This window comes from Ammospiza nelsoni, chromosome 1, assembly GCF_027579445.1.
Source record: "Ammospiza nelsoni isolate bAmmNel1 chromosome 1, bAmmNel1.pri, whole genome shotgun sequence".
In the NCBI taxonomy this organism is placed as follows: domain Eukaryota; kingdom Metazoa; phylum Chordata; class Aves; order Passeriformes; family Passerellidae; genus Ammospiza; species Ammospiza nelsoni.
The window spans coordinates 145,247,230-145,274,995 of NC_080633.1; the positions used below are offsets into that span (position 1 = coordinate 145,247,230).

The window sequence follows — 27,766 nt, forward strand, 5'->3', positions numbered from 1 at the left end:
TGAATTATGTAGTGTGCGTTCCTGCTAAGTATTTTTGGGGTGTTGTTCTGCGCAGCTGTTTTCATTGCTCTGGATAATGGCTCTTATCCAAAGTAAGATGTCAAAGGGTGACCAATAATTATGTTTGTAGGGCTGACAGCTGTTCCTCTTTTCTAGCATAGGTCATTGCCCTTTCCTTCGGATGAATTGTGCTCACGTCCCAGAAATTACCTGCAGGACATACTCCATGGCTCTTCCCACTGGAACTGGCAATTATCAGAATTTGTGTGCAGGTGACCCTGCCTTGGTGCATTCCACAGAGCTCTAACAACAAGAGAAGCTTTTTGCTATTCTTTCTAGTTATGTTAGGCCATGTTGCATGTATTTTCCTCTGAATTACCAAGCTATGTCCATAGGACAAAGAAAGAAGCAAGATTCTGCAAATCATTTTTCCCTTTTGACATTACAATGGAAAAAAATAAAGTAATAGCAAAATGTAATGATCTGAAATTACTCTTGAACTCTTTATCAAGGAATAGACAACCTTTTGAAATCCACTCTAGTCTGTGTGAGAATGAGACTAATACCTATTAAAAAGTGATTTAGTTTAACTGAAATAGTACTGAGAATACTAATGAAAAATACATGAGGGATATCAGTGTCAAGTGTACTTTTCCAAAACCTGCTTGTATTCTGCTGGGAAGCTCTAATAATTAGCTGTGTGTGTTAATCAGTGATACCTGCTGGCAAACAAATTATCCCTTCCAGCTGTTATTTTTTAAAACTATTGACCTAAAATAATAATAAAAGAAAAAAAGGGCCAAAACAGTGATGAAAACAAATGTCTTTACACTTTATTAGCATTTTGTACAGCAGGCCAATCTCAAGGCTATGTTTTCCCTGCAGTTTGAGCTGTAAATGGTTGCCATTTTGCATGGGTGTCACTGGTGATAGAGTTTGCCAATGAATTCACAGCTAATTGATGTGTGAGACAGCAAGAATCAACTTAGAGTCCCCAGATCAGGTTTTAGCTTTGCTAGAACAGAAATAATATGGAAAATATCTTCTCCCTCCAAATTTCTCACCTTGGCTGTTCTGCCTCCACTTTAAATTATTTTTTGAAAAGTGACCAGAAAGCTCCAATAAAAGAAATTTATATTCCTGTCTTTGCTTTTTCCCTCAGTATCTCCTTTTGTTGCTGACTATGATGACCTGAAAACCAGGAAAAGACAGAACTCAGCAATTCCATTTTTAGAATCCTTTCCTAGCAAAACCTTGAAAAACTCCAAAAGAAAAAACCCCGAACACCTATTTTCTTAGCTGTCCTGGTTGAGCTGTAAACATGAGATTAACACTTACTTCAGAAAAATCTTGGGCATATTAAAAGAAGTAGTTGTAGTCTGACTCCAGTGTACACAGAATTTCAAGCATCCTTAACCACACTGAGAACCAGTGCTAAGGCCTTGGGAGACTTCAGGAAATGGAAAGCCCATGGAGATTTGGATAAACTTGCAAGGAAAACTTTAGGATGGCTGGGGATTTGTAATAGGGCCCAGGAGACTTTGTCCTCCAGGGCTGAACTTAACATGTCTTAGGCACAGCAGATGACATGAGTCACTCAATGTTAAACAGGGATTTTATTGATATCTAATGTTATTTGATATTTCCTTTAAAGTCTGCTTTATCTTGAGTCTTTTAAGCTATCATTTAGGAATACTCTTATATAAAATATTAGGAAAATAGAGAAAGGACATGGGAGCAAATGGAAATGTACCAGACAAAAGCCATGAGAGGTTACAACATTCCAGGCCTGCTGGATTAAAACTTTATCTCAGAGAGTTAGGCGAGGACAAACATTTTCCTTTGTGAAACCTGTGGGTGTTGTTCTGCTATTAGTCATGGTGAACGCTTCAGGGTGGTGAGCTAGAAGAAGTCAAACTGACATCAAAAGTACAGAGAGTGCTGTGGGAAAGAGTTTATTCAGTCCTTGGCTGACAGAATATACCGGAGACAAATAATGAAGGATTAGGCTTCTCCTGACACTTTGCTAGCAGAGGAGACATATAGTGCAGGATTCATTTTGCACTGACAGTGGTGTGATTTAGGACTAATTCCTTTGAAGGCAGTGGCTTATTCTGGTTTAAAACAAGGATGGGATTAACTTCAAACCCTGATATTTACCATGAGCCAAATTCTCCTTGCCTGACAATACAAGCCATGCCTTTGTTTTCCCTGCTTGTATAAGCAGGAGAAACAGAAACTGGACTGTTCATGGAATATTAAATAAATGACGCAAAGCAAAACAAGCTCTGTCTCTGATGTTGAATAATGAATCCTGCTGATACAAGGAATGCTGCTGGAAACTGTTAAAACTTGGTGGACATAAAATAACAAGAGAAGCCCCTCAGATTATTTACATAAGGATGGCTGGGTACAGGGCTTGATACAATGCACATCCATGAATGTTGTGCAACTATTTTTTCAGTTTGGGTTGTGTAAAGGAATCCACTCAGGAGCAAGGTCAGTGTTTACCTGCTCGCACAGAAGCTGATTGTCTTCAAAAGGAAATTTTCTTGAACAAAACAGTGTTTGGTCTTAGTGAGTATTGAGCTCACAGATTTAATATTTAAGTCAATATCGCTGTAGTCAGGATACATAAATATTGTGCTTCTTGAAGCACTCAAGCAGACCAGTGCTTGAAAAGAAATTGACTGTGGTTTTGGACATGCTAGGATATGAATACCAAGCCTGATGACACTGTGTTTTGTGGCACAAAAACCATCCCATCATTTCAGCCAGGAATTAGCTGATAAAATTGATTTCTTGCTGGAATTTCAGGCAGGGGGGAGAACATTGCTTCTGAGCTTTAAAAAAGAAACCAAAGACAATCAGTTTCATAAACTGGTCTTCCAACTGGTTAATATTTTTTGAAAGCCAGACAGTTCTAGTAGTTAAATTATGAAAGGGTTGAAGGAGAAAGGTCACAGGTAATGACAGGGTTCAATGACACTTCATTGAGTTTAATGCTTGATCCAGATTCCATCTGTTTGATGGAGATATTCATCCTGGCCCTGATGGTTTTTTAAGCAGTCTCTTCCAACAATCTTGATCTGTTAGATATCAGAACATGAGTGAAAGAATGACATAAAACATTTCAGAAATCCTAAGGAATCGCTTATGGCCCCTTCCCGACAACAATTTGAATATTTTGGTATCCCTACAAGGATGAAATCAGTTCTCACTGCACAAGTTCTGCCACTCAGCCAGTTACCATTGATCAGATTGTTTCAAACGGAAAAAAAAAAAAGAGAAATTTTCTGTCCTTAAATTAAAACAAGGTCCCAGCCAAGCTCCATTGTTCAAGTTATTTTCTTGTTATTTAGATAGTGTGGTGCTGAAAGCAATTAAAGGTGTGTCTGTAGACAGCACCGTGAACTCGCTAGTTGTTGATATAAAGCTGATATCTCACTGCCAACACTGTACAGTAGCTACGTGTGTAATCTATATCAAATTCTAGATAGAAACAGGAACAAGTTCAAATGACTTCTCCATGTTGTCATCCTCATGAATATTCACATCCATTTGTCAGCATGATTAATCATTATATGAGTACAAGCCTTACATATTTTTCCAATAAATACACCGTGTAGTAGTATCATAAATTACTTTTTCCAGGCATTTTGGTCTTCTTTCTTACCTTCTGACATGTTCCTATATAGTATTTTACAGAGTTTATAAAAAAAGACAAGGACTCTAAATCATGCCAGTTACTGCTTTTAGGGACAAAAATATTGATTATAAAAGTAGATACATCACAAGATTATATTAAAAATACAAATATTGAGGAACAATAGCTGGAGACAAGCAAGATAAATATGGAGAACCAGAACAGTTTCATGAAGTGCTAATTTTAAAAAAGTATGTGCTTCTATGTTAAAATTTTCAGTTTTTGGAAGAATTGGGAAAAACCCCAAACTCCACCTTCACATCTTTTATATTTCCCTAGTAAGTAGTAAAGCAGTGCAATTGCTGCATTTCTGAAAACCTCAGACTGTTAGGTGTGGAAATGCCTTTCTTGGGCTGATACATGTCTGGTGGCCCCCAGAAGGGAAAATGTGGCAACACAGAAATATTTCAGTTTCAGAACACACCTGCAGCATGTGGGAAGCATGTGGCACTCCGCAGCTCCCAGTTCAACTGGAAAACTGAAATGGAAGAGTCATTGTCACTCAGAGCTGCAAAATCCCTCCTTTGGGGGGTTTCAGCTCCTGCTGACCTCAGTATTCAATAAAAACTCTGGTGGATGACATCTGGAAAAATGCATCCTAATTCATACACTTCAATCATCTTTAAAATTATTATTATTATGATGAATAACCCAGGATGTCCTACCTTTATCTACCACCTGACTTCCACTAAGAACAAGAGTAACTGTATTTTGCCTTTGTGTTTAATACCATCGTCCCTCTTGAACAAAAAATCCAGCATAATTTGCAAAGTACTCATTTTTCAAAGAGAGTCCTGTGTCTAGCAGGAGTAGAAATGGTTGTCTGAGAATCTTTGATTAAAGTTGTCTGTATAATTACTTTGAATGCCTTCTACTGATTTCTGCAGTCTGTGAAGGAAAGCATTTTGCTGAAAGACTGAATCGCCCTTAACGACATGAAAAATGGGATTTAAATATCCTGCCAAGGTCAGAGTTTATTGCCCTTGAAGAGAACATTAGCCAACAGGTTCCCTGAGTTAAAATTGTCTGCTACTAAGGCCTTTCTCTTTATTGGAGAAGGAAGGGAATATTTTGTGTCTGTTTAACAGTAAAAGCCCAATTCCCTGTTGGTGTCAGAGCGGGATCTCAGCCCTATTAGGGAGCTCTGGTACTCCAGTGACAGAAAGTATCCTCAGGTCAAATCAACCTGCTGGGGGTGTCACACATGGAGAAACTTGGCAAGAGACAAGATGTTCCATGAGCAGTCCCAGAGTTTAGGATGGATTTTTAGATGCAAAGTTAGAGACAGGACTCTTCCACCTCTCAATGATGCTCCACATACTCAGCAAGCATTAATCAATCTCTGTATTTACTTATGTACTCCTATCTGGTTTCCATTATCTTCATGTGCACCACATATCTAGGAATAGTCCTAAAGTCAACTTTAGTTGATTTCTGAGACATATTTTTTAATGTACACAATTGCTGAAATATTTGCTTAGAGCAGGAACAATGAGGAAAATTCTTATTCTTTATAATTAAGTGGCATATGCACATTTATGCAATAGAAAGAATCTAAAATAACACTGCTCCTCTGAATATATTTATGTATATATATATTATATATATATATATATATCCATGAAAATAAATAAATCAGACTAGGATAATGATATAAGATGAGGAAGATTAAAGGTGAAGTGAAATGAGCTGATGATGACCTAAAAATTTCAATGGGCAAAAATAGCCCCTTTTCAACCAACAAATTTACTCTTTGTTTTTTTGGCTTTGAAGTTTACATGACTTTACTAGCAACACATTCTCTCCACCAGCTGTTACTCTCTTGGAAGAGACAATCAGATTCTATTTTCTTGCACCATCAGCAATATTGTTGGCTATTATTTGATCAAAGATTTCTGTAGCAAACCACAAATATAAATACCCAAAGCTGTGCCATTTCAGTCTACATAAATTAAAATAATTCAGACTAATCCATCAGCCTCAGGGCAGTAATCATTATATATATGAAATTGTTTACTTCTTTTGAAACTGGGAGTGAGAACACGTTGCATCATAGTCAAAATTAGGAGCAAGTTTCATTTAATTATAGAAATTAGGGCATGAAAGGGCCTTGATAAGTCACTTAACCCATGCTCCTGGATCCTGGTTATTACCTAAATCACTCCTAAAAATTGTCTCTCTAAATTGTTTAATTATGTCTCAAGGTAAAACCTTCCAAGCAAAATGAGGTTATTGAAGATACTGTTGTTTTTTCAAGATTTCTCTACTATCTAATGTAACTATTCCAATTGAATAACTTAACCCATCATGTCACAATCACTCATAGATGAAACAAAGAGTAATTGATTTCTTCCTCTCTATAGCAACCCCTTCCATATTTGAAAGTTGCCACAGCTGTCTCTTCATTTTAGAGTGATCCTCTATCCTGAGAAGAAGTGAAAATAAGCAGGATCCACTGCAACTGAAAACTGTATTTTTAAAGATCATCAGTGCTTTCTTGGCAGAAAGTTAGTTTCTACTTTTGTTTTTTTTTAAAGGAGAGTTGTTGGATAGATGGATCTGTTGCTCAAAACATTGTTCTAACTCTGGTAGACTGCCTGAGGGTAAATCTGCCCCCAGCTTTCTTTGGCACTTAAGACTGCTGAGAAAGCCCCAGGGAGACCACAGTACCCACACACACACACACAAATACATCTTTGAACATAAACATAGCAATCTCACCATGTGAAATTCAGGGTACTGGTAGAGGATTTTTTTTTTTTGCTGGTAGAAAGAAAAACATATATTACTAATATTTTTCAAACTCTTCCACCTGTAATATTGCACAGACCACACAGAGATCTAGGAAGTGGAGACAGAATTGTTCCCCAAAAGATACATGGAGTGAGCATGTACCTGATGTTTGCTGTAAGCCTGTGCTCTGGCAGTGCTTGATGTCCATAGATGGGGATGGGGAAGACAAGGTTGCTGCTTTGAGCTTTGAACCATATGATGGTGAAAAGCCCATAAAACAATTCCCATGAAGAAATGAGAGCTGATGACATGTGGTGGACTCTGTAGTTTTAGGTTTATGGTTAGACTTGATGATCCAAAGTGTCTTTGTCAGCCAAAATGATTGCATGATTCTATGACATAGACCTGCAGGCAAGGCCCTCCCATGACTTGGGGCCAGAATGGACTGAAGTCTGTGCAGAAGGCACAGCATGTAAACCAGGTCTCATCCTGTGATGACAGGAAATGTGCCTTGAACATGACCATGTAACCATGTTCAGCCTGGATTCCCATGTTAGGTCTGCCCTCCAGATCCTCAGTAGATATTTGTATCTGCATTCTTGAAACAATACCTGTACTGCTATCACAGAATGGAAACGACTTCTGGAGATTGTATTGTCAGATCTTCCTCAAAGCAGGATCACCTGCAAGCTGCTTAGGACCTTGTCCAGTCAGATTTTGAAAATTCCCAACAATGAAAACTTCACAACATCTCTAGGCAACCTGTCATAGTGCTCATTCACATTTAGAGTAAACAAAGATTTTTTTTTTTAATGTATAAGTGGAATTTATTGCATTTCAGTTAATGCGCATTGACTATCATCCTGTCTCTGGGCACTGCTGAGAAAAGTTTGTCTCCTTACTTTAGAGTAACCTATTCACACATAATTATCAGATTAGCACCCCTCACACATCCCTGTTCCTTCTCATTCCAGCCTGAACAGTCCCAGCTCTCTCAGCTTTTCCTCATTTGGCAGCTCCTCATAGCCCTTCTCTGGACTAACTCAGCATAGCTAACCATCTATCCTTCCATGTTTGGGAGTCCACAAGTTTTGTACAAAGTCTGCAAGAAAATCTGGGGGTTTTCTGTGTATTTATGTGTTTATGATTTGGATATTTAATGATTTCCTTATTTGTAGGATACTCTAGCATTTTCTTTTTTCCTTGTCTGAGATTCCTTGAATTGTCATTCTGTAGTCAAGGGCACTAAGCTTTGACTAAACACCTTTCAAGCTCTCTTAAAATCTGCAGCTGTTGAATCCATATTGCTGTTAGCCAGAATATGACAGTTTGATTTCCAGATTATAGTTTAATTATAGTAATTAGAAAAAACATCTCTTAATTAATGGTGTGCATATTTTCCATTTTTAAATTGCACCTATAAACCATCTTCAGATATACACAAACTTTAGGGACATAGTAAATATTATTTTGACTTGCAAATGTAATTACTGAGCCCGAAAGCAAGTTACAAAAAAAGGAATAAAAGCATGAAATTTCACAGCATTACTTTTGCTGAGTATTTGCATCATATAATAAAAAAATATGTAAATATATGAATTGGTCTGAACCTTTAGAAATTTAAATATGAAATCTTGCTAGATATATACATTGCTTTTAGATTAAAAAATCAAGTAGGTCAATCTAAATTACAGAAGCTTTGCATTGCAAAAGAAAAACAGAAGTGATCTCAAATCCTCTTCCTTCTTATACACCATCAGAAGTGTTCTTTAATAAATTCACTTGGATAGACCATTTTTAAACTCGGCGCGGAAGTTAGCCTGTTCTGGTGTCATGGAAAGCAATCTGGCCAGCAAAGTTCTGTTAACTGCTTGAAGAGGAATGGAGCAACTGCCTTACAATCTTTGTACAAAATCTAGGGGATATTGAACAACTTAAACTTATACCAATCTTTATGTATATGAGAGTTTTTCTTGAGTTTTAAATAATTGACATGTTAAGGTTCATTCTTTTACACTCGTTCTCCAAAGTCACATTGACTTGGAGAGTTCTGTACTTAAAGCTTTTGAATTTTCTTGCTTTGATTGTTGATGAGATCTGAAGTAACTGAATGCTTGTGTTACATAATATACCAAACAGTGTTATCAAAGAAGAGTGGTTGTCATCAGAAACTGTACCTTAAGAATAACCAGACACAAGTATTTTTGCAGGGAAGAAAGTAATAAGCCATTGAAAAAATAATTTCTAAGCAAGAAGAGCTATTGAGATTATAAGAAGATTAATGGGGGCCTACCATCCTATACCATCATACAGAAAATAGGAGCACTTCATGTGCTCTTCTGGCATTTCTTACAGGTGGCTAATGGAACACAGCAGACAAAAGCAATTCCATTAGCAAAAATTAAATACATGTAATAAATTCTTCTCTTCCTATTGTTGTCAGCAAACTGCTATTGCTGTCAGGATTGCAGAGAACATGTAAATTGTCCTAGCATCAGTCAGAGTGGCATTTGCCTACATTTTGGAATGTAAAAATGGTTTTACAGAAATTTGTTAAACTTGTACAGCCCTTTAGGCAAGTTTCATATGACTTCAGTTCTGCTTAAGTCTCAAAAAAGAATTTTCACTGGCTTCTCTCAAGGACCTTCAGATCCTTGAGGAATCTCCCGTAAATCTCTCTGACCATATTGAGGTATACTATATCCTTGATGTTTCAGGAATAAGTTACTATAAAGAATCATAGAATCAGTCAGGCTGGAAAAGACCTCTAAGACCATCAAGCCCAACTGTTAACCCAGCACTGCTAAGTCCATCACTTAAACCATGTCCCTAAGTGTCACACCTACATGACTTTTAAGTCCCTCCAGGGATGGTGACACCACCACTCCCATGCACAGACTGTTCCAGTGCTTGACAATCCTTTTGATGAAGAAATTTATCCCATTATGTAATCTAAACCTCTCCTGGGGAAATCTGAGGCCACATTCTCTTGTTCTCTTGTTACTTGGGAAAAGAGATCAACCCCCACCTGGCTACAGCCTCTTGTCAGGCATTTGTAGAGAGTGATAAGGGCTCCCCTGATTCTCCTTTTCTCCAGGCTGAACACCCTCAGCTGCTCCTCCTCAGACGTGCTCCAGACCCTTCCCCAGCCCCGTTGCCCTTCTCTGGACACACTCCAGCCCCTCAATGTCTTTCTTGCAGTGAGGGGCCCAAAATCAGACACAAGATTTGAGGTGTCACCAGTGCCAAGTACAGGAGGACAATCTGTGCCCTGCTGGCCACACTACTGCTGACACAGACCAGCTGCCATTGGCCTTCTTGACCACCTGGGCACACTCTGGCTCCTGTTCAGGCAGCTGTTGACCAGCACTCCCAGGTCCTTTTCCACCTATATGATACCTAATTTTACATCTTCTCAGTACAGGTGGCTGTTAGAGTCACTGATTATCAGGCTAGAATAGAATAGAATAGAATAGAATAGAATAGAATAGAATAGAATAGAATAGAATAGAATAGAATAGAATATTTCCGTTTCATGGGACTTATAACAGCCAGATGCCTGACCACTTCAGGGGCCATCAAAAGTTAAAGAACATTATTAAAGATATTGTCCAAATGCCTCTTAGATACTGACAAACTCAGGGCTTTGATCACTTCTCTAGGGAGCCTGTTCAAATATTTGAATACCCTCTGGGTAGAGAAATGCATCCTAATGTCTATTCTCTGACTTCCCTGGTCCAGCTTTGGACCATTCCCACATGTCCTGTCAATGGATCTCAGGAAGAAGAGCTCAGCACCGCTCTCTCCCCCTCCCTTCCTCAGAAAGCTGTTAGAGAGCAACAACATCACACCCCAGCCTCCTTCTCTCCCAACTAGACAAAACCAGAGTTCTTAACTTCTTATAGGACATACCTTCCAATTCTGAAGAGAATGAACCAGGTTTTTAAGAAGACCTGGAATGAACCAGTGGAACCAGGTCTTTAAAGAAAGAATAAAGTTAAATGCATCCATTACCACTATATTCAATGGATTCATATTTCAACAAAAATGTGCATGGCTGAAAGAAGCCAATGTAATATTCCTCTTTTGGTGCATTGTAGAAGATGTTGGGATGTTTTACACAAAACTCTCAAAGCAAATGAATATATTAGTAACTTATTACAGCAGCTGAGGAAGGCAAATTTTCAAATCAAATGAAGTTCTGAAATGCATAAAGATGTGTGTGGATCACCACAGACCAATGATTAATTTAGTGATGGAATGGGTATGATCCTCATTCCCAATTGCTAGCTGAAATGTGTGGTGAATATTACTCCTTACTCTAAAAAAACAAGCATATCTGCATATTAAATTATACTGGGCACATGTGGGATGATTTCAATGTCAATTATAACCCTGTCTAGTATGCTTATGAAGCTTATTAATGTTAATGAGCATTGGAGGTACTTTCCCATATGACAAGAGGATCATAGGATAAAAGAGTGTGTATATCTAGATCTTATGCCATTATTTGAATAACTTCCTTGAGATCTAAGCAATTGATTTACCTTAAAGCCTATCTCCAGAATTATATAACCTCTGCTACATGCAATATCATGTAATATAATTTAGTTTTTCTGTGCTCATTCATTTTTCTGGTTTTTTTACTATTTCTTCTTTGCACTGTGGTGATAGTTATGGATTTATGAATGAGCCTTCTACTGTGGCAGATGTAATGCAAGGAACACAGAATAGATATCTCCCTCCCTGAACAGTTCTAAGGTAAATGAAGTGGGGCAGTTTGAACAAAGGAGAAATAGTATAGTGCCTAAAGATTTGATCAACCCAAAGACATAAACTGATTCTGAAAATGAAGATTCTGACAATATTGAAAGCTTCCATTAATTTAATTAAAGAAGAATTTATGGAGTTTTTTAAGGGAAAGGGAAGCAAAGATAGAGGAAAATACAGAACTGTAAAGTGATGATTAAATCAAAATTGAAAAATAAAATTGAAGTAAAAAATTCTATTATTGAACTCATTATTTCATTTATACTGGGGGCTACTGCTATCTAAATTTAAGCTAATGCATTATATAAAATCATAACACTAACATCAGACTATTTGGAAGAAGTACAATTATTTGTTGTGATTGTGGAAAAAAATGGCTTGTGTTAGTTTTGATTTTTTTTACACTGATATACTTCAGCTGCTTCACAGACTGCCGCAATGGTTAATTAATGAACTTTCCTCTAGAGCTAACTGCATGAAACCTTGCAGCAGGAGAAAATGTCAAATGAAATAGCAGCATTTCCTTAAATAGTTGATAATAAATACAACTCGTATGACAAGACATTTCTCTGTCAGCCAGTGCCTCTCTGCCTTGCACTTCATCCTGTGTACAGTTCCTGATATTTGTGTTCTAGGTTAAGCAGCACCACACTGGTATCTCTGTCAGCAGACCTGGCTGTTTGGAGAGATAAGCATGGCACAGCTCATTCAGAGAGATTCCTGGAGGAGCTGGATGTCTACATTTGTGTTCTTTTTCAGAAGAACTGTGGATTCACAGCAAAAGTTTCCCTAAAGAGAATCCCGACAAGTCATCTTCATGATTCACCTAAAAATCCTGATATCTATGGGATTCTTTATAATACATTATGTGGTCTTTAAATCAAGGATCTAAATGAAGCTGTTGGAAGCCTGTGAGTAAGTCAGGTCTTAATAATATCACTTAGAAAAATCTTTAGTTTCAAGAAATGCCAGATCCTCAGGATTTTTTGTATTTGATCACTTTTGATGGTCTCTTCCATTCCTGGTTTGAATGGCTGAGACTGCTAACAAAATGCTCAAGATTCACTGAAGCACTAACCCAGTCATTTGCATTCATCTCCCTCCTTGGGTCAGACTGAAACTTTACAGTCCTTTCTGCACTCCTGATAGGTACAAGCTGCGCTGCACCAAGAACACAGCAAGTGACAGAACTTGTCTTTGTAAGAAAGGCAAGATGAAGAAAAAATGGCTCATAAGCCACAAAGCAAGGTCCTTGAGCAACTCATTTGCAGACACACAACTACTGGAGTTCAATTCAGAAGCCTATTTGAATGCCACCATACTCTTACAGATCCTTACACAGTATGCAAAAAGACTCTGCAACTATAAAAGACAGAGAGTATGTCTAAAACCTAAATTTTCCCTAATTTCTCTTGGTTTCCCTGATTTACAGAATCACTGTGATGTTTTCCCCCACATACTTGGGCTTTTCAGCACTCTGCAAAAGAGGTTCAAAATTCATCACATCAGAGTGGAGATCAAACTGTACAGTCTGCTGGCTGGGACCCGTGTTCGAGGAATGATTTAACAACATTATATAAAACACTAAAATGTTGAGTAAGAACACCTCCAGTGATGAATTCCATAAACAGTTGGTTACAGAGTCAGTATTATTGTTTTTTAAATTTTTCTTTTTTCACATTAAATCTTAAAATTTTATCTTCACAGAAGAACAGTTGTGCTAGGAATGGGTTTGCTTTGGAAACTCTCTGGTGAGGTAAGAGAGACAGAATTCAATCCCCTCTAGGGAAAAAGGGATTCAAACCTTGGTCTGCCATATCCCAGGAATATTTTCATTATTACTTTTGTTACACAGAGGAAGAGCACAATAACCTTCTCTACTGACTTTGACATTGGACAGGTGCTGTGTGTGTAGTACAACTGCAAAATGTGTTCCAAGTAGAACAGTGTTTGGACACTGAGTAGGGTAGACTGCCTGGAAACTTAGAGTTATTGAGACACTTCATGAGGTGCACAGAAACAGAAGCACAGTTAAGGGCAAGAAGGCTATACTTAGAGAAATGTGATCATATAGTCACAGACACATTGAATGCAAGTTTGGAAGGGACCTCCAGGATCAGCTGGTCCAGCCTTTCTTGTCAAAAGCACAGTCTAGACATGATGGCCCAGCATCCTGTCCAGATGAATCCTAAAAGTGTAAAAGGTCAGTCAATCAACCACTTCCCTGGAGAGTTTATTCTCATTGCAAACATTTTTCATCTTGTGTCCAATCATAATCTCCCCAAGAGTTACTTTTACACATTACCCCTCATCTTTTGCATAAGACTCCTTGTAAGAAAGGTCTGATCTTTGTTGCCATCCTTTAAATACCAGAGGGTGATACCAGCCTCCTTTTTTCAAGGCTGAACAAACCAAGTTCTCTGACCCTTTTCCCATACATCTGGCTTCCCTCTTCTTTGCTCATCTTTGTGGTCTTTTTTTGGAGTCTGTCCAGCCAGGCCACATCTTTTCTGTATATCTGGGACCAAACCTGAACACAGTATTCCAGACCAGGAAAATGCTGAATAAAGTGAGCTAATGACTTCTTGATCTCTGCTGGGGATGTCAGCAGTCCAGCCTCCTGCTGGCCTCCTCTGCCCCAGCTGCACACTGGTCTCTCATTCTGAATTTGTTGTCCACCAGGACTCCAAGATCCCTTTCTATAAAGCTGCTTCCCAGCCAGGCAGATTCCCAGGCTGTGCTGCAATCCTGGATTATGTTTTCTAGATGCAACATCTTACACTTTTCCTTGTTGACAAGGACATAGGGTACTTGCTACCCCACTCTTCCAGACAATCCAGATCTTCCTGCAGGGGGGCTTCTCCTTTCCTTACTCAGTCTGAGACCATGGACAAACTTTATAAGGGTACTCTTGATCCCATCTTCCAGATCTCTTATAAAGACACTAAGCAGCATTAAGCCCAATATTGATTCCCTGGGGACTCCACTTGTGACAAGTTTCCCACTTAGAAAAGGAGCCACTTGCCACCATGTGGGTGCTGCCCTTCAGCCCAGGAGCTGAGTAAGGATTTTCAAGTTTGGAGTTTCCATCAACCCAAGCATTGATTTCAAAGTGTAATTTCTTTTCTGTTTACTAAATTTCACCTTTTATATGAAACGCTGTAGTTTATCTCCTGCATAGCCAGATATTCTGGAAATAATGAAAAGGTAAGGAGAAGTCGTTCTATCCTCAACCTTCCCTGCCTTCTGGAAAAAGACTAATCCCTTGAACAGCTCCAGTTTTGCCTTCTCTTTCCTATTCCCATGACATCATTGAACTGTTGAGAAGTGCAGTAAGAAGCTGAACTAGAGATGTTTATCCCCTTCAGACTTCTGTACAGGCTAATAAGGATCATTCAAACATGATCTGCTGTTAACTGTGAGCTGTAAGTGCACTGCTCTGGTATGTGATTATTTCCCATTAGATGTTGCTGCTTTGGAGCACATGCCTCTTTCTAGGCCATGAAAAACAACAAACAAGCAATAAACAAACCCTTGACAGCAACCCAGAAGTGTCTTGACAGCAGAAAAAAAAAATCATATCAAATCTAGCGAGGTAAGTTTTAGTGAGAGCAAGCACACTGACTGCTGTAAGCTGAAATTCACTGATGAAAGCAGGTTTCATTCATGGTTTTGTCTGAGTTCCTACATATTGGAGGCAATTAATCATCAAATTGTAAATATACTTAGTGCATTTGCCCTACTTAGCACAACAATGATGCAGCTACTCCAAAGAAAAGTGTATCCAATGTTAATCTAATTAAGCTGTGACCCAGTGATACTGGTCAGGTGATATTACAGGATATAAAAGGAAAGCAGTTCGTAATCCAGTCTAAAATCACACACTCAGTTTATAAGTAGCCCACAAAAGACATTGGCAGAAAAATACATAGCAAATAATGCTACAAAAGCAAACATGAGGAGAAAGGTTGAGTGCTTTGATTCTGCTTCTCAAATGGTAGTTAACTTTGAAATGTCCTTATATTTTACAGATTGGATAGATTTTCCACAAGCATTTAGCAGAAATTTTGAAGAGAGTATGTTTTTGCATATACTCATATACTGACATCTATGATCAGATTTTGGAAAACATGCAACTGAAATTCGCATGCAAAAGCTGTCAGTTTCCATTGTAAAATTACACAGATTTATCTCTGTAGGGCTCCTTGTGACTTCATAAATTCTGCTTTCCCTCTATTAATAACACACAGAGAGGATCTGGGAAAAAATAAGCGAGGAAAAAATAATTCACAGAACTGTCTAAGCTTGGAAAGATAGAGGAAAAAGAATGAGTTTACCCAGCCTTAGTATTATCCACCCTAGGATTATTTCTAAATGTATTTTTAAAGTTTTATTTAATATGCATAATTTAGGACTTGGTTCTGCAAAGTATCCCTTATAAATGTGATGTAGTAATGAGAGTAGTCTTACTGACTCTGGTGGAATTTGCTCATGTGAATGAAGAATGCAAAGGCAGAGGATTAAAATCCAGAGGATGTGTGTAGCTTACATAATTTCAAGCCTGTCAAAACTCATGTCTATATTATCATCTGCCTATGTTACATAACATGAAGTAGCTCTGAGTTGTTTGTTCTTCCCTATATGCCTGAAACACATGTGGTCTTTGAAATTTCGGATTGCATACATTGCTACCCAGGAAAAAGTAAAAATAAATGCAATACAAATAAAACATTCATCTTGGGGACGGTCAGAGACAAACACTCCCCCATCATGGTATCTGGCCAGGCACACAAATCCATTCACTGCACTTGTTTACCAGTAAGGTCTTTCATTCCCATTTGCTTCCTGACCCAATCTTTAATTGGTATCAGTGCAGGCTTTACCCAAGTCATGGTATCAGTCTCTTTTTCATGGTTCCCCTCAAGCTGAGCAGCAGCACATTCCTCAGCATTTCAGGCTGCAGTTAGATGGGTTTAAGAGTGATCATATCCCCCCAGAAATACTCAACACTTAGCAGGATTGAAATTAGTAAGTCTATGTTTGGGTTTTTGTTCTTGTTACTTTACAAAAATCTAATTTCAAGTCTTTCTGCTTCACCTTTTTCTAAGATGCTAGAGAAGAAAACTCAGGTGACGTCGTAAGAATTACTACAAGAAAAGAAAGGTAAACAGAATAAATTTTTGTATTCATACATATAATACATGAAAACTACAACAAATAGCAAACCAGGCAGCAGTACTGCATGCTTGCATGAAGCACTAGTAATGGTTTGACCTGCTTCTAAACAAACTTGTCAGTGAAACCTAGCTTAGTCATTAAACTTAACTAAGAGGTTAGGGGAAAACACATCAAAGCACTCGATTTTCCTCTGGTGTAAACTGTTGCAGCTTTATGAGTTTAGTCAGATGGCTGTCTTATACCTGCATGACTGAGAAGAGAGTCACAACCATTTTGCCCATGGATGCTACTGGATATAGTACTAAATTGACTCAGGACAATTTTTTTTGGAAGTGAATTCAGTATTTTCCCTGTATGAAATCTGGATTTAAAAAAAAATCAGTAGAAAACCCATTGTTTGTAGCACAATCAGAGTTTTACCATCTCCTTTTTCTTTCATTGCACACTTTAATTCCTGGGTTTTGTCCAGTGTGTCTGTCTGCATCCTGAGGCAGAGCAAGATGCTCACAGATATTGCTACATAATCAAATAGTTCATTTAGTCGTGTAAAGCTTCTTTAAAGGGAAGATGCTGTCTTTTACCTGAGAAAATAAGCCTTGTGATAAAAGAGAATGTTTTGCTTCCAGGCGGAGGAAAGCTTTGTTGGCCTGAAGATTTCTACCTAACCTTGATGGCACAGTCATTTAAATTATCTGTCTTCACCTGTGAAGCAACAGTTCTACATTCTTCACCAGCCGCAAAAGCCCTCATCCTCTAACGCTCGAGAGGGCTCAGCAATCCTCTGCCACAAGAAAATGGTGCAAGGCTAGAAAGTGCCAAAGTAGGGCTGTGCCTCGCCCGGGCACCAGGTCCGGCTCGCCGGGGCCGAGCCCTTGCCCGCCCTGCGAGGGGTGGCCCGGGAGGCTGAGGGCCCTGGGGTCCGGGCCGCGAGGTCGCGGGCGGGCCCGGTCCCCGCGGGGTCGCTGGAGGGCGGGAGGCTTCGGCCCCCGCGGGGCCGCTGGAGGGAGGTCCCGGTCCCCTCAGGCCGCTGGAGGGAGCCCCCGGTGACCGCGGGCCTCTGGAGGGAGCCCCGGTGCCCCCGGGCCTCTGGAGGGAGCCCCCGGTGCCCGCGGGGCCGCTGGAGGGAGCCCCCGGTGCCCGCGGGGCCGCTGGAGGGAGCCCCGGTGCCCGCGGGCCGCTGGAGGGAGCCCCCGGGCCGCGCCGCGCCGCCTTCAGCACCGTGAGGGCGGACAGCGCTCGGGCCGCGCTCCGCGCATTCCCCGCGCACCCCGCGCTGCCCTCCGCGCCTCCCCGAGCCCTCCGAGCTCCTCTGGCATAGGGTGAGAGCCGCCCCGGGGCGGGGAAGGGTCCGGCCTATCCCGCAGGGGCTGGGGCAAAGGGCCGAAGCGGCGGGCTGTGTTAAGTGGTCCCTGGGCTGCCGGTGTAAATCAGCACCGACGTGTGAGAAACTGCGTGGACCCTGTTAAGGAGATTTATATGTGTAGTTCATGAAGGCAATTATCTGGCTGGTAATCTCTCATTGTGCATGGCTCCAGGGCAGTTTGTTCACACAACTGGCTGCAAAACACAGATACTAGTATCTCTCCTGGGAAATGTGCGTGTTGTGTGTGTGTAGCGCTAAACAGCTGTGATACTGGTGCGTAATGAGATAGCAGCCCATTACTCACAGCCCCAGGAGAGGACACGGAAGTAAATTAAGAAATCAGCCTAACTCACACAGCTTTTGACCCGTCACTAACAGCAGCAGCAGTGCATGGGAGTAGGACACGGTGTGTGGCTGCAGTTCATTCATCAGCACATCACCAAGGGCTGGGCAACAACTCTGCCACAGCCTAATTGTCTCACAGGGCCCCGCACAACACACTGGGGCAGTTTTTCCCAAAACAGGGTGAGCCCAATCCCTGACATGAGGTGAGGCAGCCCACAGCTAACAAGCACATGTAGTAAGGGCATGGGCAGGGGTGGGCAGGGGTTTCAGGAGGACCAGGGTCTAAGAAGGTAGATGTGTCCCAAGAATCATGGACACCAAACTTCCTGGTGCAAGATCAGTCACTTCCCAGGTGCACATCCCAACACTCATATAAATAACATGCCACCAGCAACAAATTCCTCTGTACCCTCCCTCCTTTTGGGATTATCTGACAGTATCTCCACCCTTTCCTCCTCGATTCTGTGGAGCAAGCCAAATGGAGATGATAATCTGCTATGAAATATTGATAGCACTGAGATGTGACAGTCTGAAAAGGGAGGGAAAAGGGAGCAGCAAGAATCTCCAGGATTAAGTTGTCCTAGTACACACTATTTCTTGCCTTGCAGGGAGGGATATGGGGAGTTTGATACATTCTCAGTGTACTGTGGAAGAAGTCATCTATGTGTGAAGTCAGGTGAGACCTGGTTTTAACCCCTCAGACCTATCCTGACCAGTGCTTCTCAGCAGTCTGCACCACACAACACTCCACCACTCTGTAACCAGAACTCTGTCCTAGACATCCCTTGTAAGGATTCAGCACAACATTGTTTGTCCTTTGACCACCGGCAGGAAAGGTTTCTTAGTGTTCTCTAACACAGTCTAGTATCTCACACAAAATCTCCCAGGGAAGCTTTGCTCTGGCTTCACTGAGTTTTCACTGGTTTCTCCTTGCAGAAGAGCAGCATGCTTTGCTCCTGTTTTCCCATAGCTCAGATCAAGCTACCCTTCACATATAAAAGTACCAGTTGCCCCAGCAGATTCAGAGTTAAAAGGCATGAGCAGTAAAATGGGGACACTGGGAGAGTTTGGCGAAGACAGAGTCATCTCAAACCCCAAACCACTGCTGTAAGTCAGGAAGGGGAATAATAAATGACCTATCCTCCCCACTTGCCCCAGGAGATTCTCTCCCTAGTGCTATTTCAAGAGACAGCAATGTAGTGAATACAAGCAGAGGGGACGGGGTGCTTAGAAATTCCCAACCCCGAGCTTGAGGTGAAACACTGGGATGGGCAATGGGAGACTGAACAAGAGGAGACAAGAGGGTTGATTTTTGCCTATGATCTCCCCTCCAGGTAATGAACTTCTGAGCACCTGATTAAAAGGGAAGGGATCTTTTGGGACATCCCCCCACAACTCCTCTCCCTCAGGGTGATGTAGAAAGAGGATTGTTCCCACCCTCTCCTCACCACAGTACCTGGTTAAGAGAAGTCACAGCAAACCTGGGGATAACCAGCTGCATGACGAGCTGCAGGACAGAGGTGACCAGTCCAGCCATGATGGCCCAGGTGAGTGGCAGCGGGAGCATGCTGTAGGTCGCAAAAAGCGTAAAAAGCACATAGCCAATGCCGTCCCCAAGGAGGCCACAGCCCAGTCCTGCCGCCAGAATTTGTGTGGCCATGGCCACCCAAGTGACCACACCACTATACTGCAGGTAGGTGTATGAGGTCGTGTCCTTCCTGACCACCACTAAGGCACAGATCACCACCTCAATGCCCGTGAAGAAGCCCAAGAGGATGCCCTTAATGGGGTCCATGGGAGCAGAGGCCAGGGTCAAGTGGAGGAACAGCAGGGTCAGTTTGGTCAGCACGTCCAGGATGTTCATGACCACCTCAGATTTGCGCCGCTGACCCAAGAAGTAGCGCTGGTAAAGGCGCTCTAAGTCCCGAGACTTGAAGGAGTTGCGGAGAGTGGGGAAGATCACCCCGCGATATGTATAGCCCCAGTTGAGGAAGAAGTCGGAGTTGCTGGGGGCACAGTCCAGGGGCAGAAAGCCCAAGTCTCCGCTGCTGCTTGTGCCCTCCGGGAAGACTTTGGTGCCTCCGTTGTTGTGGCGCTCGCTGCCCAAACTCCGTCCGGCCGACTGCCGTCGGAGGTGGTGCGGCGGGTGCGGGTGGTGGTTGGGGCAGCAGGTCTCGTCCGAGCTGAAGCCCTTGCCCCCGCCGCTGCTGCTGCCGCCGCTGCTGCTGCTGTGCTCCTGGATGAAGCGCTGCTCGGTGATGTGGCGCACGGCCGTCTGCCACAGCAGGCGCTGGGGTCTGCCGCTGCCGGGGGGAGTCCTGTTGATGGTGTAAAGTTCATCGCTGTCGCTCAAGCACCGCACCTCCGAGAGCTCCATGGCGGTGACTGGCGGGGGGCAGAGCACCGGCTGGCGGGAGGGGGGGGGGGGGGCAGGAGCGGGGGGGCACCCACCGTCTTTGGGGAGGGGAGCGGGAGTAGGGATGGAACCGCAGGAGACGAGGGAGGGGATGTCGAAGGGCGGGTGGCGGCGGCGGGGTGGCGGTGCGGGGATCACATTTGTCGGCAGGTCCCTGTGTCTGGCGGTGCGGCCGGCGGCGGGGCTGGTTGGCCGGGGTCCGGGGGCCGGCTGTGCCGGCTTAGCGCAGGCGGCCCGAGCCCCGTGCCCGCTCCCGCGGCGCCCCGCGGAGCCGCATCCCGCGGAGCCCGGCTGCGGCGCAGCCCCGGCGGGCTCGGTGCGCGCCCTCCTCGGAGCGGTGCGCGGGGGTGAAACCGAGCCGCGGGTTCCGAGAGGAGGTGGAGCAGGGAGGAGCGGAGCATCTACGGGCGCAGCCCCGCTGCCCGGTGGGCGATCCTCGGCCCCATCCGGAGGCCGGAGGCACGGAGGGGTGGGGGCAGCCGCCTTGCAGAGCCGGTCACGGCGGGCAGCTCCTCTCTCCGGGGATCCCGGAGCTCCGCTCCGAGGTCTGGTGCCCGGGAGCTGCAGTAATTCCCGCGGCTGCGGTCAGCGGCAGCGCTGTGAGCTCGGGCAGGAGGGGAGAGGCGGCCAGGTCTCGGGCATCCTCGGTCACGGCGCCAGAGCCGCCGGCCGGGGGCTGCCCGCCCGCTTTCCCCCGGCGGCGGGGCATACCCCTGGCTCACGGGGCGCCTCTGCCCCGGGGGGACTCGGGGCTCCCATCCATCGCAGACACTCGGCTTGCTTGGCAACGGGGAAAAAAAGGAGGGAAAAAAAGAAAGAAAGGTGGAGAAAAAGAAAAATCACATCAAACGCCAAATCTAAAAAAATCGAAAGAGCGGGGAACAAAAATCCCGCCCTAAACTCAGAGCTCTGGGCAGCCAGATGGGAGTATCCCAACTTCTCCGCGGGCCAGGAGTGCTCCGGCACAGGGGCTTCCCCGGCGGCAGGGAAGAGGAGGAGCAGCGGGAAGGGATGAGGGCAAAGCGCAGGGAGCGCGGTGCTTGCGGGGCTGCGGGGAGCCGGCGGCGGATGCTGTCCCGGGAGCCGCGGGACGAGCCCGGCGGAGCCGCCGCCGCCGCCGGAGTGGAGCTGCGGGCGGGCGGCCCGGAGGAGGCAGAGCCCGGCGCGGTCAGCTGATGCCCGCCACGTCGGCGGGGCTGCCAGCACCCCCCCGGCCCGGTTAAAGCAGCCGCAGCCGCGGCTCTGGGAGGCGGAGAGCGGGCGGGGGCTGCCGCAGAGCAGGTCCCCCGGCCCCAGGAGGCTCCTTCAAGCGTCACTCAGGTTTCTCTGAGCTACCCTTCTGTTAGTGCCCCGGACTGTCCCGCCTTGCCTGACAGGTGCATCCCTCCACAGCGCTCAGTGAGAGCTGATGCTGCAGCTCGGAATCCCTCTGCCCCGCCACAGGGAAGATGCTCAGGCCTTGCATGGAGAGACCACACTTGCCCAGGGTCAGGGAGCCCTACAAACCCCTCCACCTCTGCCTGAGCAAGTTCCAACCTTCTCAGAAAGGTGATGTCACTGCCAGGAGTGTGCATCTGACCACTCTGTGTTAAGTGAATGTTTGATGAAGCTATCCTGACAGCTTTTACATTAAAGACACTGGAGAAATATCAGAATCTGTCCTGTGAACAGAGCCTAGATATAAAGCCACTCCTCACTCGGCATGCTGGCAGATGAAATTGTTCCTACCCCTCTGCTTGTGGATTCACTCTGTGCCAGCAAACCTGGATGTGTTGTGCATGGTGGCACAGCCTGGAAGGGAAGAGGTATCTGTCTTTATCTCTTCCATTTCTCCCCTGCCCAAAGTAAACCTTGCTCAAATGTCTGAACCCTGTCCTGGGGGAAAGGCTGAAACCTCCAGTTTTGGAGCTGAAACTATGCTGCTGGAAGCAGCTGAAACAGATATCGTCTATGCATTACACTATGGCAAATTAAGGGAGAGGAGTTTTCTTTGTGTTTCAAAAGACAAGAGTGATGCCTGCTCAACTCTTTGAGATAAACATGCAGCTGCCTTCTAACAGCAGCAGTGTGGACAAAGGCCCTGCCTGGAAGGGAGCTGTACTACCCCACTAGGAGCTCTGGCTTGTTGGGAGTTGGGGTGCTTAAAAAAGGCATGTGATGATTGACTTCCAGTGGGTTTAAGCCTCCATGAACACCCTTCCAGCTGCCATGGCTTAATTCACTTCCTCTTCCTCTTCCTCTTCCTCTTCCTCTTCCTCTTCCTCTTCCTCTTCCTCTTCCTCTTCTTGTCAGGAAGACATGGAGATTTAGGAAGGATTTCACTGACTGTTTCTGTGTTTACACTACAATAGATTCGGGAACTCCAGCCAAGTCTGCGTCCCATGCATGAGGCAGGTTTTGTACACATACAAGTAGAGGAAATTCTTGTTCTCCAGAGCCCAGATAAGGAGAGTGGCATTTTTGTGAACAGAGCTCGGTCTTTACTGTGTTTCAGCATGACCCTGCTAACCTGGAAAGGGTTAACCCTGGTTTCACATTAGTAATAAAGACACATATCCTTGCTCCTAGACAAAGCCAGTAATGGAAATTGTAGCATTACTTCAAGATAGAAATGATACTATAAGAGGAGAAATCTTACACAAAAACTTATATATTTCTTTAATGAAAAAAATCATAATTATTAATGCTATTACCCCAGAGCACAGAAAGAAAGCATCTTTCTCCTTCAGATTGTTCAACATAAATCATGATAAATAAAAGGAAAACGAAACAAATATATAATGCAGTTTAAGGAGACACCCATTCAAAAGAGATAAGATGAAACCAAGATAGGGACATCCCAGTTCTCTAATGTTACTGTATGCACTGAATCACAGTGCTGGCAGTTTCCTTTGCCTCATGGCAGAGTGAACTCTACTCTCATCATTTTTCCTGTGATAAAGACTCAATACCTCCCCAGGCAGTCTATTTTTGTGCTTCTCCATCCTTATCATTTTCATATCTAACCTGAACATTCCTTGCAGCATTCACTAAGCACATCACTTCTTGTCCTGTCCACCATGAACAGGGAGAACAGATTATCCTGGCAGTAGTCTATACATATTTAATGAATGCCTCTTCTATCCACTCCCTCTTCCCCTTCTCATTGCTTAGGCAAAATAACATAATTTCTGTCATTTTTACCCTCCCCATAGGTCACATTTTATAGATCTCTGATCTTTTTTGTTTGGTTTTGATTGTATACTCTTGTTTCATGATTTTATTATCTTTCTCTCTTCCCTCTCTGTGAAATTCATGCAGCTCAGCTTGGTTCTACACTGGAAAATTGTCCTATATCTAGGACTATATTTTATGATCTGCACTCCTATTTATACATCCTGAGACGTTCACAGGCTTATCCAGAACTGATGACCTACTGAAAGTTTGCTGTCCTCAAGGCCTGGGCAGGTGTCACTTGCTCCATATGTTCATAACAGCCTACATGAAGTACCTTGCCTTTGCCCTCACTGGAATGCATTGTTTTTTCCATCCTGCATGCCAAATTTGAAATAGAACATGTTGAAAACTAAACCTGTCCTCCTCCATGCCAGCAGCCCTCCCCAGCTCTGTGCCATCTGTGTGTTTGGTGAGCCTACTCTCTGCTCAGTGGTGATGGCAAAGCAGTGCAGATCCTGTAGGTAACAGTCAGTGTGCTCATTTCTGAGTCAGCCACAGGTACTGGGCACCTTTGTGGAGGGTCACCAAGAAGGGGACAAGATCTCAGCATTGGCACCCATTGCAGCAATGCTCTGGGCTCTGCAGAGCAAGGAAGAAGCCTGACCATCCTGGGGAGAAGGAGAGGGGTGATCCTGCCAAAGCCCTGTTTGCCAATGAGGGCTGGATGGGCTGGGGGTCCAACAAGGTGATTTCACACACAGGCACAAAGCCCTGTGAGTCCCAAACTCAGTTGGCATTAGATTAATACTGTGCATTATTCTGGTTTTGCTGCTGTTGGATTTCTTCTTCCTTTTTTTTTATTTTAATAGAGCTAAATGACTTGGCATTGTCACAAAATCACTAAAAGCCATTTAAAAATAATACTGTCACTAGAAGGCTTTTGAAGGATGAAAAATCCGGCAGAATTCATTCCTCTTCTGTCACCTGAAAGTTTATGTCACATTCCTCTCCTCCTTCCCCCTCTCTACCCACAGCAGTAGCATTTATGTACAGTTTTATGTTATGATATTTAATCATGCAAATAATGATATCATTCATTTTAGTGGCACTATTTATGTCCTCAGGATTGCAAACCTGGCACCATGCTCTGCAAAGCACTCTAGGGTTCTCCAATAAAGATGGCTTAGTCTCAAACACATTTTGAAGGAACGCTTGTGTTATTATACATCTTTTTTACTTAAATAAATTTTTGACAAAGCCATTTAAGAAAGGAAAAACAAACAATTGACAGAAAGCCATTGTATCTGAAAAGTGAATTTTGAGTAACGATAGAAATGACAGAATATGAGCAGATTATCTTGGAATTATCTCCTTACCTGTTTGGTGGTTTGGGGTTTTGTTCCTGTAACTCCCTCTTTCTTTTTTTCCTCTTGTCCTTGGCAACAAGTCAACAATTTAGATGTTCTAATACTAATAAAAACCAACCAAAAAAATCCAAAAAAATCCCAAAAAAACACCCACCCAAAAAACCAAAACACCAAAAAAAACCCCCACAAAAACTTCTGGTACTGATTGAATATTCTCTTAAAAACCCTGTCTATCACTTTCCTCAGATGAATGCGTATCTCAATATGATGTCTATACAAAAGTAAGCACAGGGCATAAGAGAACAGATTGAAAATTGTAACATTGGTTAGTAAAAGCATTCAGACTAATTAATAAAAGCCATACCCCAGTGATGCCATAAAGCAGGGGGAAATAAAAAGACCAAAAAATAAAAGAAAAATTTATGCCAGAGTATAAAGAGGCAGCAAGATATGTCAATTTTTTGCTTCTCCATGTTATGAAGCAGCGGTTCCCTCACATGCAAATAAATTTCTTATCTCTCCCTCCATTCACAGACACGCATATCCACACAAAAAAGTCAGAAGATGGTCTAAGCACAGGGATTTTATGAAGAGAAATAAGGGATTTGAGATAAATAATGCACCTTTTAACCAGTGGTTGGAGCTGGGTTTTCCTCCTCTCTCTTCCAGGTCCACTCCTTCCTCACTCACCCGGCTATTGCTCTGGTTTTGAAAATGGATTAGCAGCTGTGACCACTGCAAATCTTTTTCCCAAGACTTTTTGGGCACCGCTGCTGACCAGGAATAGCTGTTTTGCACTAAAAATAAAAGAGGTCTGTATATACAACCAATTGTAAAAGCAATGGAAATTTTTAGGTCTTTGAAGAAATCCACATTTTTAAGACAGTGAATTTTTTTTTTCATTTTCAAATAATTGTTTCAATTTTTTGCTGTGGATGACAGTATGGCTGACTGTTTCTGTTTTTTGGTTGGTTTGGTTTTGGTTTGGTTTTCTTTCAGAGCCAGAGAAGAGACATGATGGACCAAAGGAAAAAAATAAAGACTAGATAATTTCCTAACATGTTCTTCCATGTTAGGAAAGGAGGGCCTTTACCCTAAGTCAGAATCAAGGGCAGCTTAAAGAATTTGAAAAAAACCCTTCCCAAAACAAAACTGCTGTCCTTCCCATTGCCTTCTGGACTGTCCAGAAGTTTTCCTCAATTCTCTCACCCTTTCCTAACCAGGTTTTAGAGAACAGCTGTTTCTTAGCTCATGGCTCTCTCCTGTGCACACCATCACTCTCCTGTAATGCTGTAAATCCCTGAAGCACCTGCAATGCTGAATAAATCACACTTTTTACAAAGCACTAGATGGTTCTTGAAACTTCATGGGCTTCTTTTGAAGGAGGGATATTTTTTTCCTTTTAATACAAAAGATCTTTGACTGACATGTTAACTGCAACAGAAGTTAAAAGGAAATTAATAATAAATTCATCTCTAAAGTGTAATCTTTATAATCCACAGAAGATGATCCATTTACAAACATTTTATTCTTTATTTTCTTGAAGCAGCAAGTTCTAGGAGTGATAGCCTGATTTGTGAAACTACAACTGAAATTAATACTAGAAAGGAGAATTGAATTTGAGACATTCAAAAGAAACTAAAACCATAAGAAAGCACACATAAGTCTATTCTGTATAACTTTTTCAATTGAAAAAAATAATTAGCTTGTTTTAGAGGGTTTAACATTTAGATCTCTAAGTGTTTTTCTTGTTACAGGATGGAGATGTTTCCTGTGGATGTATACAATAAATCTAATTAGGCTTCAAATAGGGAAATGTTATATTGTATGAGATTTTGAATCCATCCAGATCAGTATCCTGCAGTTACTGCAGTATAAGACATATCCTAAGAGGAAATCCCCCTGTCAGCCACTTCAAAGAGGGGAAAGTCTGTTAGGGTTGTGTATGCATGTGCTAATGTGCATGTATTAAATCTTGGAACAGGAACAAAATGTAGAAACTTTCATATTTCCAAGGGAAAGGAAATTCCTTTTGTTTCTTCTCCTCCTTCTTCTGTCTGGGGGAAAAGAATTCTGTTCAGTTTTTAAATAAAATATGAACACAATTATTAGACCCTTGAGAACTCCTTTCTTTGGATTCCTGTTTCATGAACCAGGGAAACTGGGAGCCCTGGGACTGTCACTTGGATTTCCAGGTGTGTTGGGGTTCAAGGATGGTAAAATTACAAAAATGCTGGGAATCTGGGCTGAAAAAGATTTTCACTGTGTCATCTTAGAATCAGACTCCTGAGCTGAGCTCTCAAGCAGCTCTTTGATGAGTTGACAGGGTGCCAGGCAGGTTTTTGAAAGACAACGTTTTTGAAACATTGCTTCATCAGATACTTTGCATATGTGAATGTGTAGGACTCTAGTTTGCTGGCCTGTAGATAAACACAGGGTTTAATTCAACTGGGTTCCCAGGCAGTTCTTTTCCCTAAACAACTCTTGCCCCTCACTCTCTTATCTTCTTTTGGAAGGTTTCTTGCATTAGGAAATGGAGAGTATGCAAAATAACCCTTTAAGTGACTAGTTGTATGGCAGAGAGAGCACTGATGCCTGGTGTGCTGCTGTTAATAGTGATTTATTTCAAACTGAGTTGCCATCATAACTGAAGCATGCTAATCTGCTCGTTGCCAGTCAAGCTGGGATGGTAGGTGTGCTTAGACAAAATGTTTAGGAGGAATCGTTGACTC

General features: G+C 42.8%; 1 protein-coding gene across 1 annotated transcript in view; it reads right to left on the reverse strand.

Annotated features, from left to right (window-relative positions):
• Window positions 1-20,472, reverse strand: part of ADCY8 (adenylate cyclase 8) — a 115,676-nt gene extending 95,204 nt beyond the window's left edge. Inside the window, 1 exon segment of the mRNA XM_059471660.1 lies at window positions 19,552-20,472. Within this exon segment, the coding sequence (XP_059327643.1) occupies window positions 19,552-20,472 (921 nt within the window).
• Between the last annotated feature and the right edge of the window lie 7,294 nt (window positions 20,473-27,766).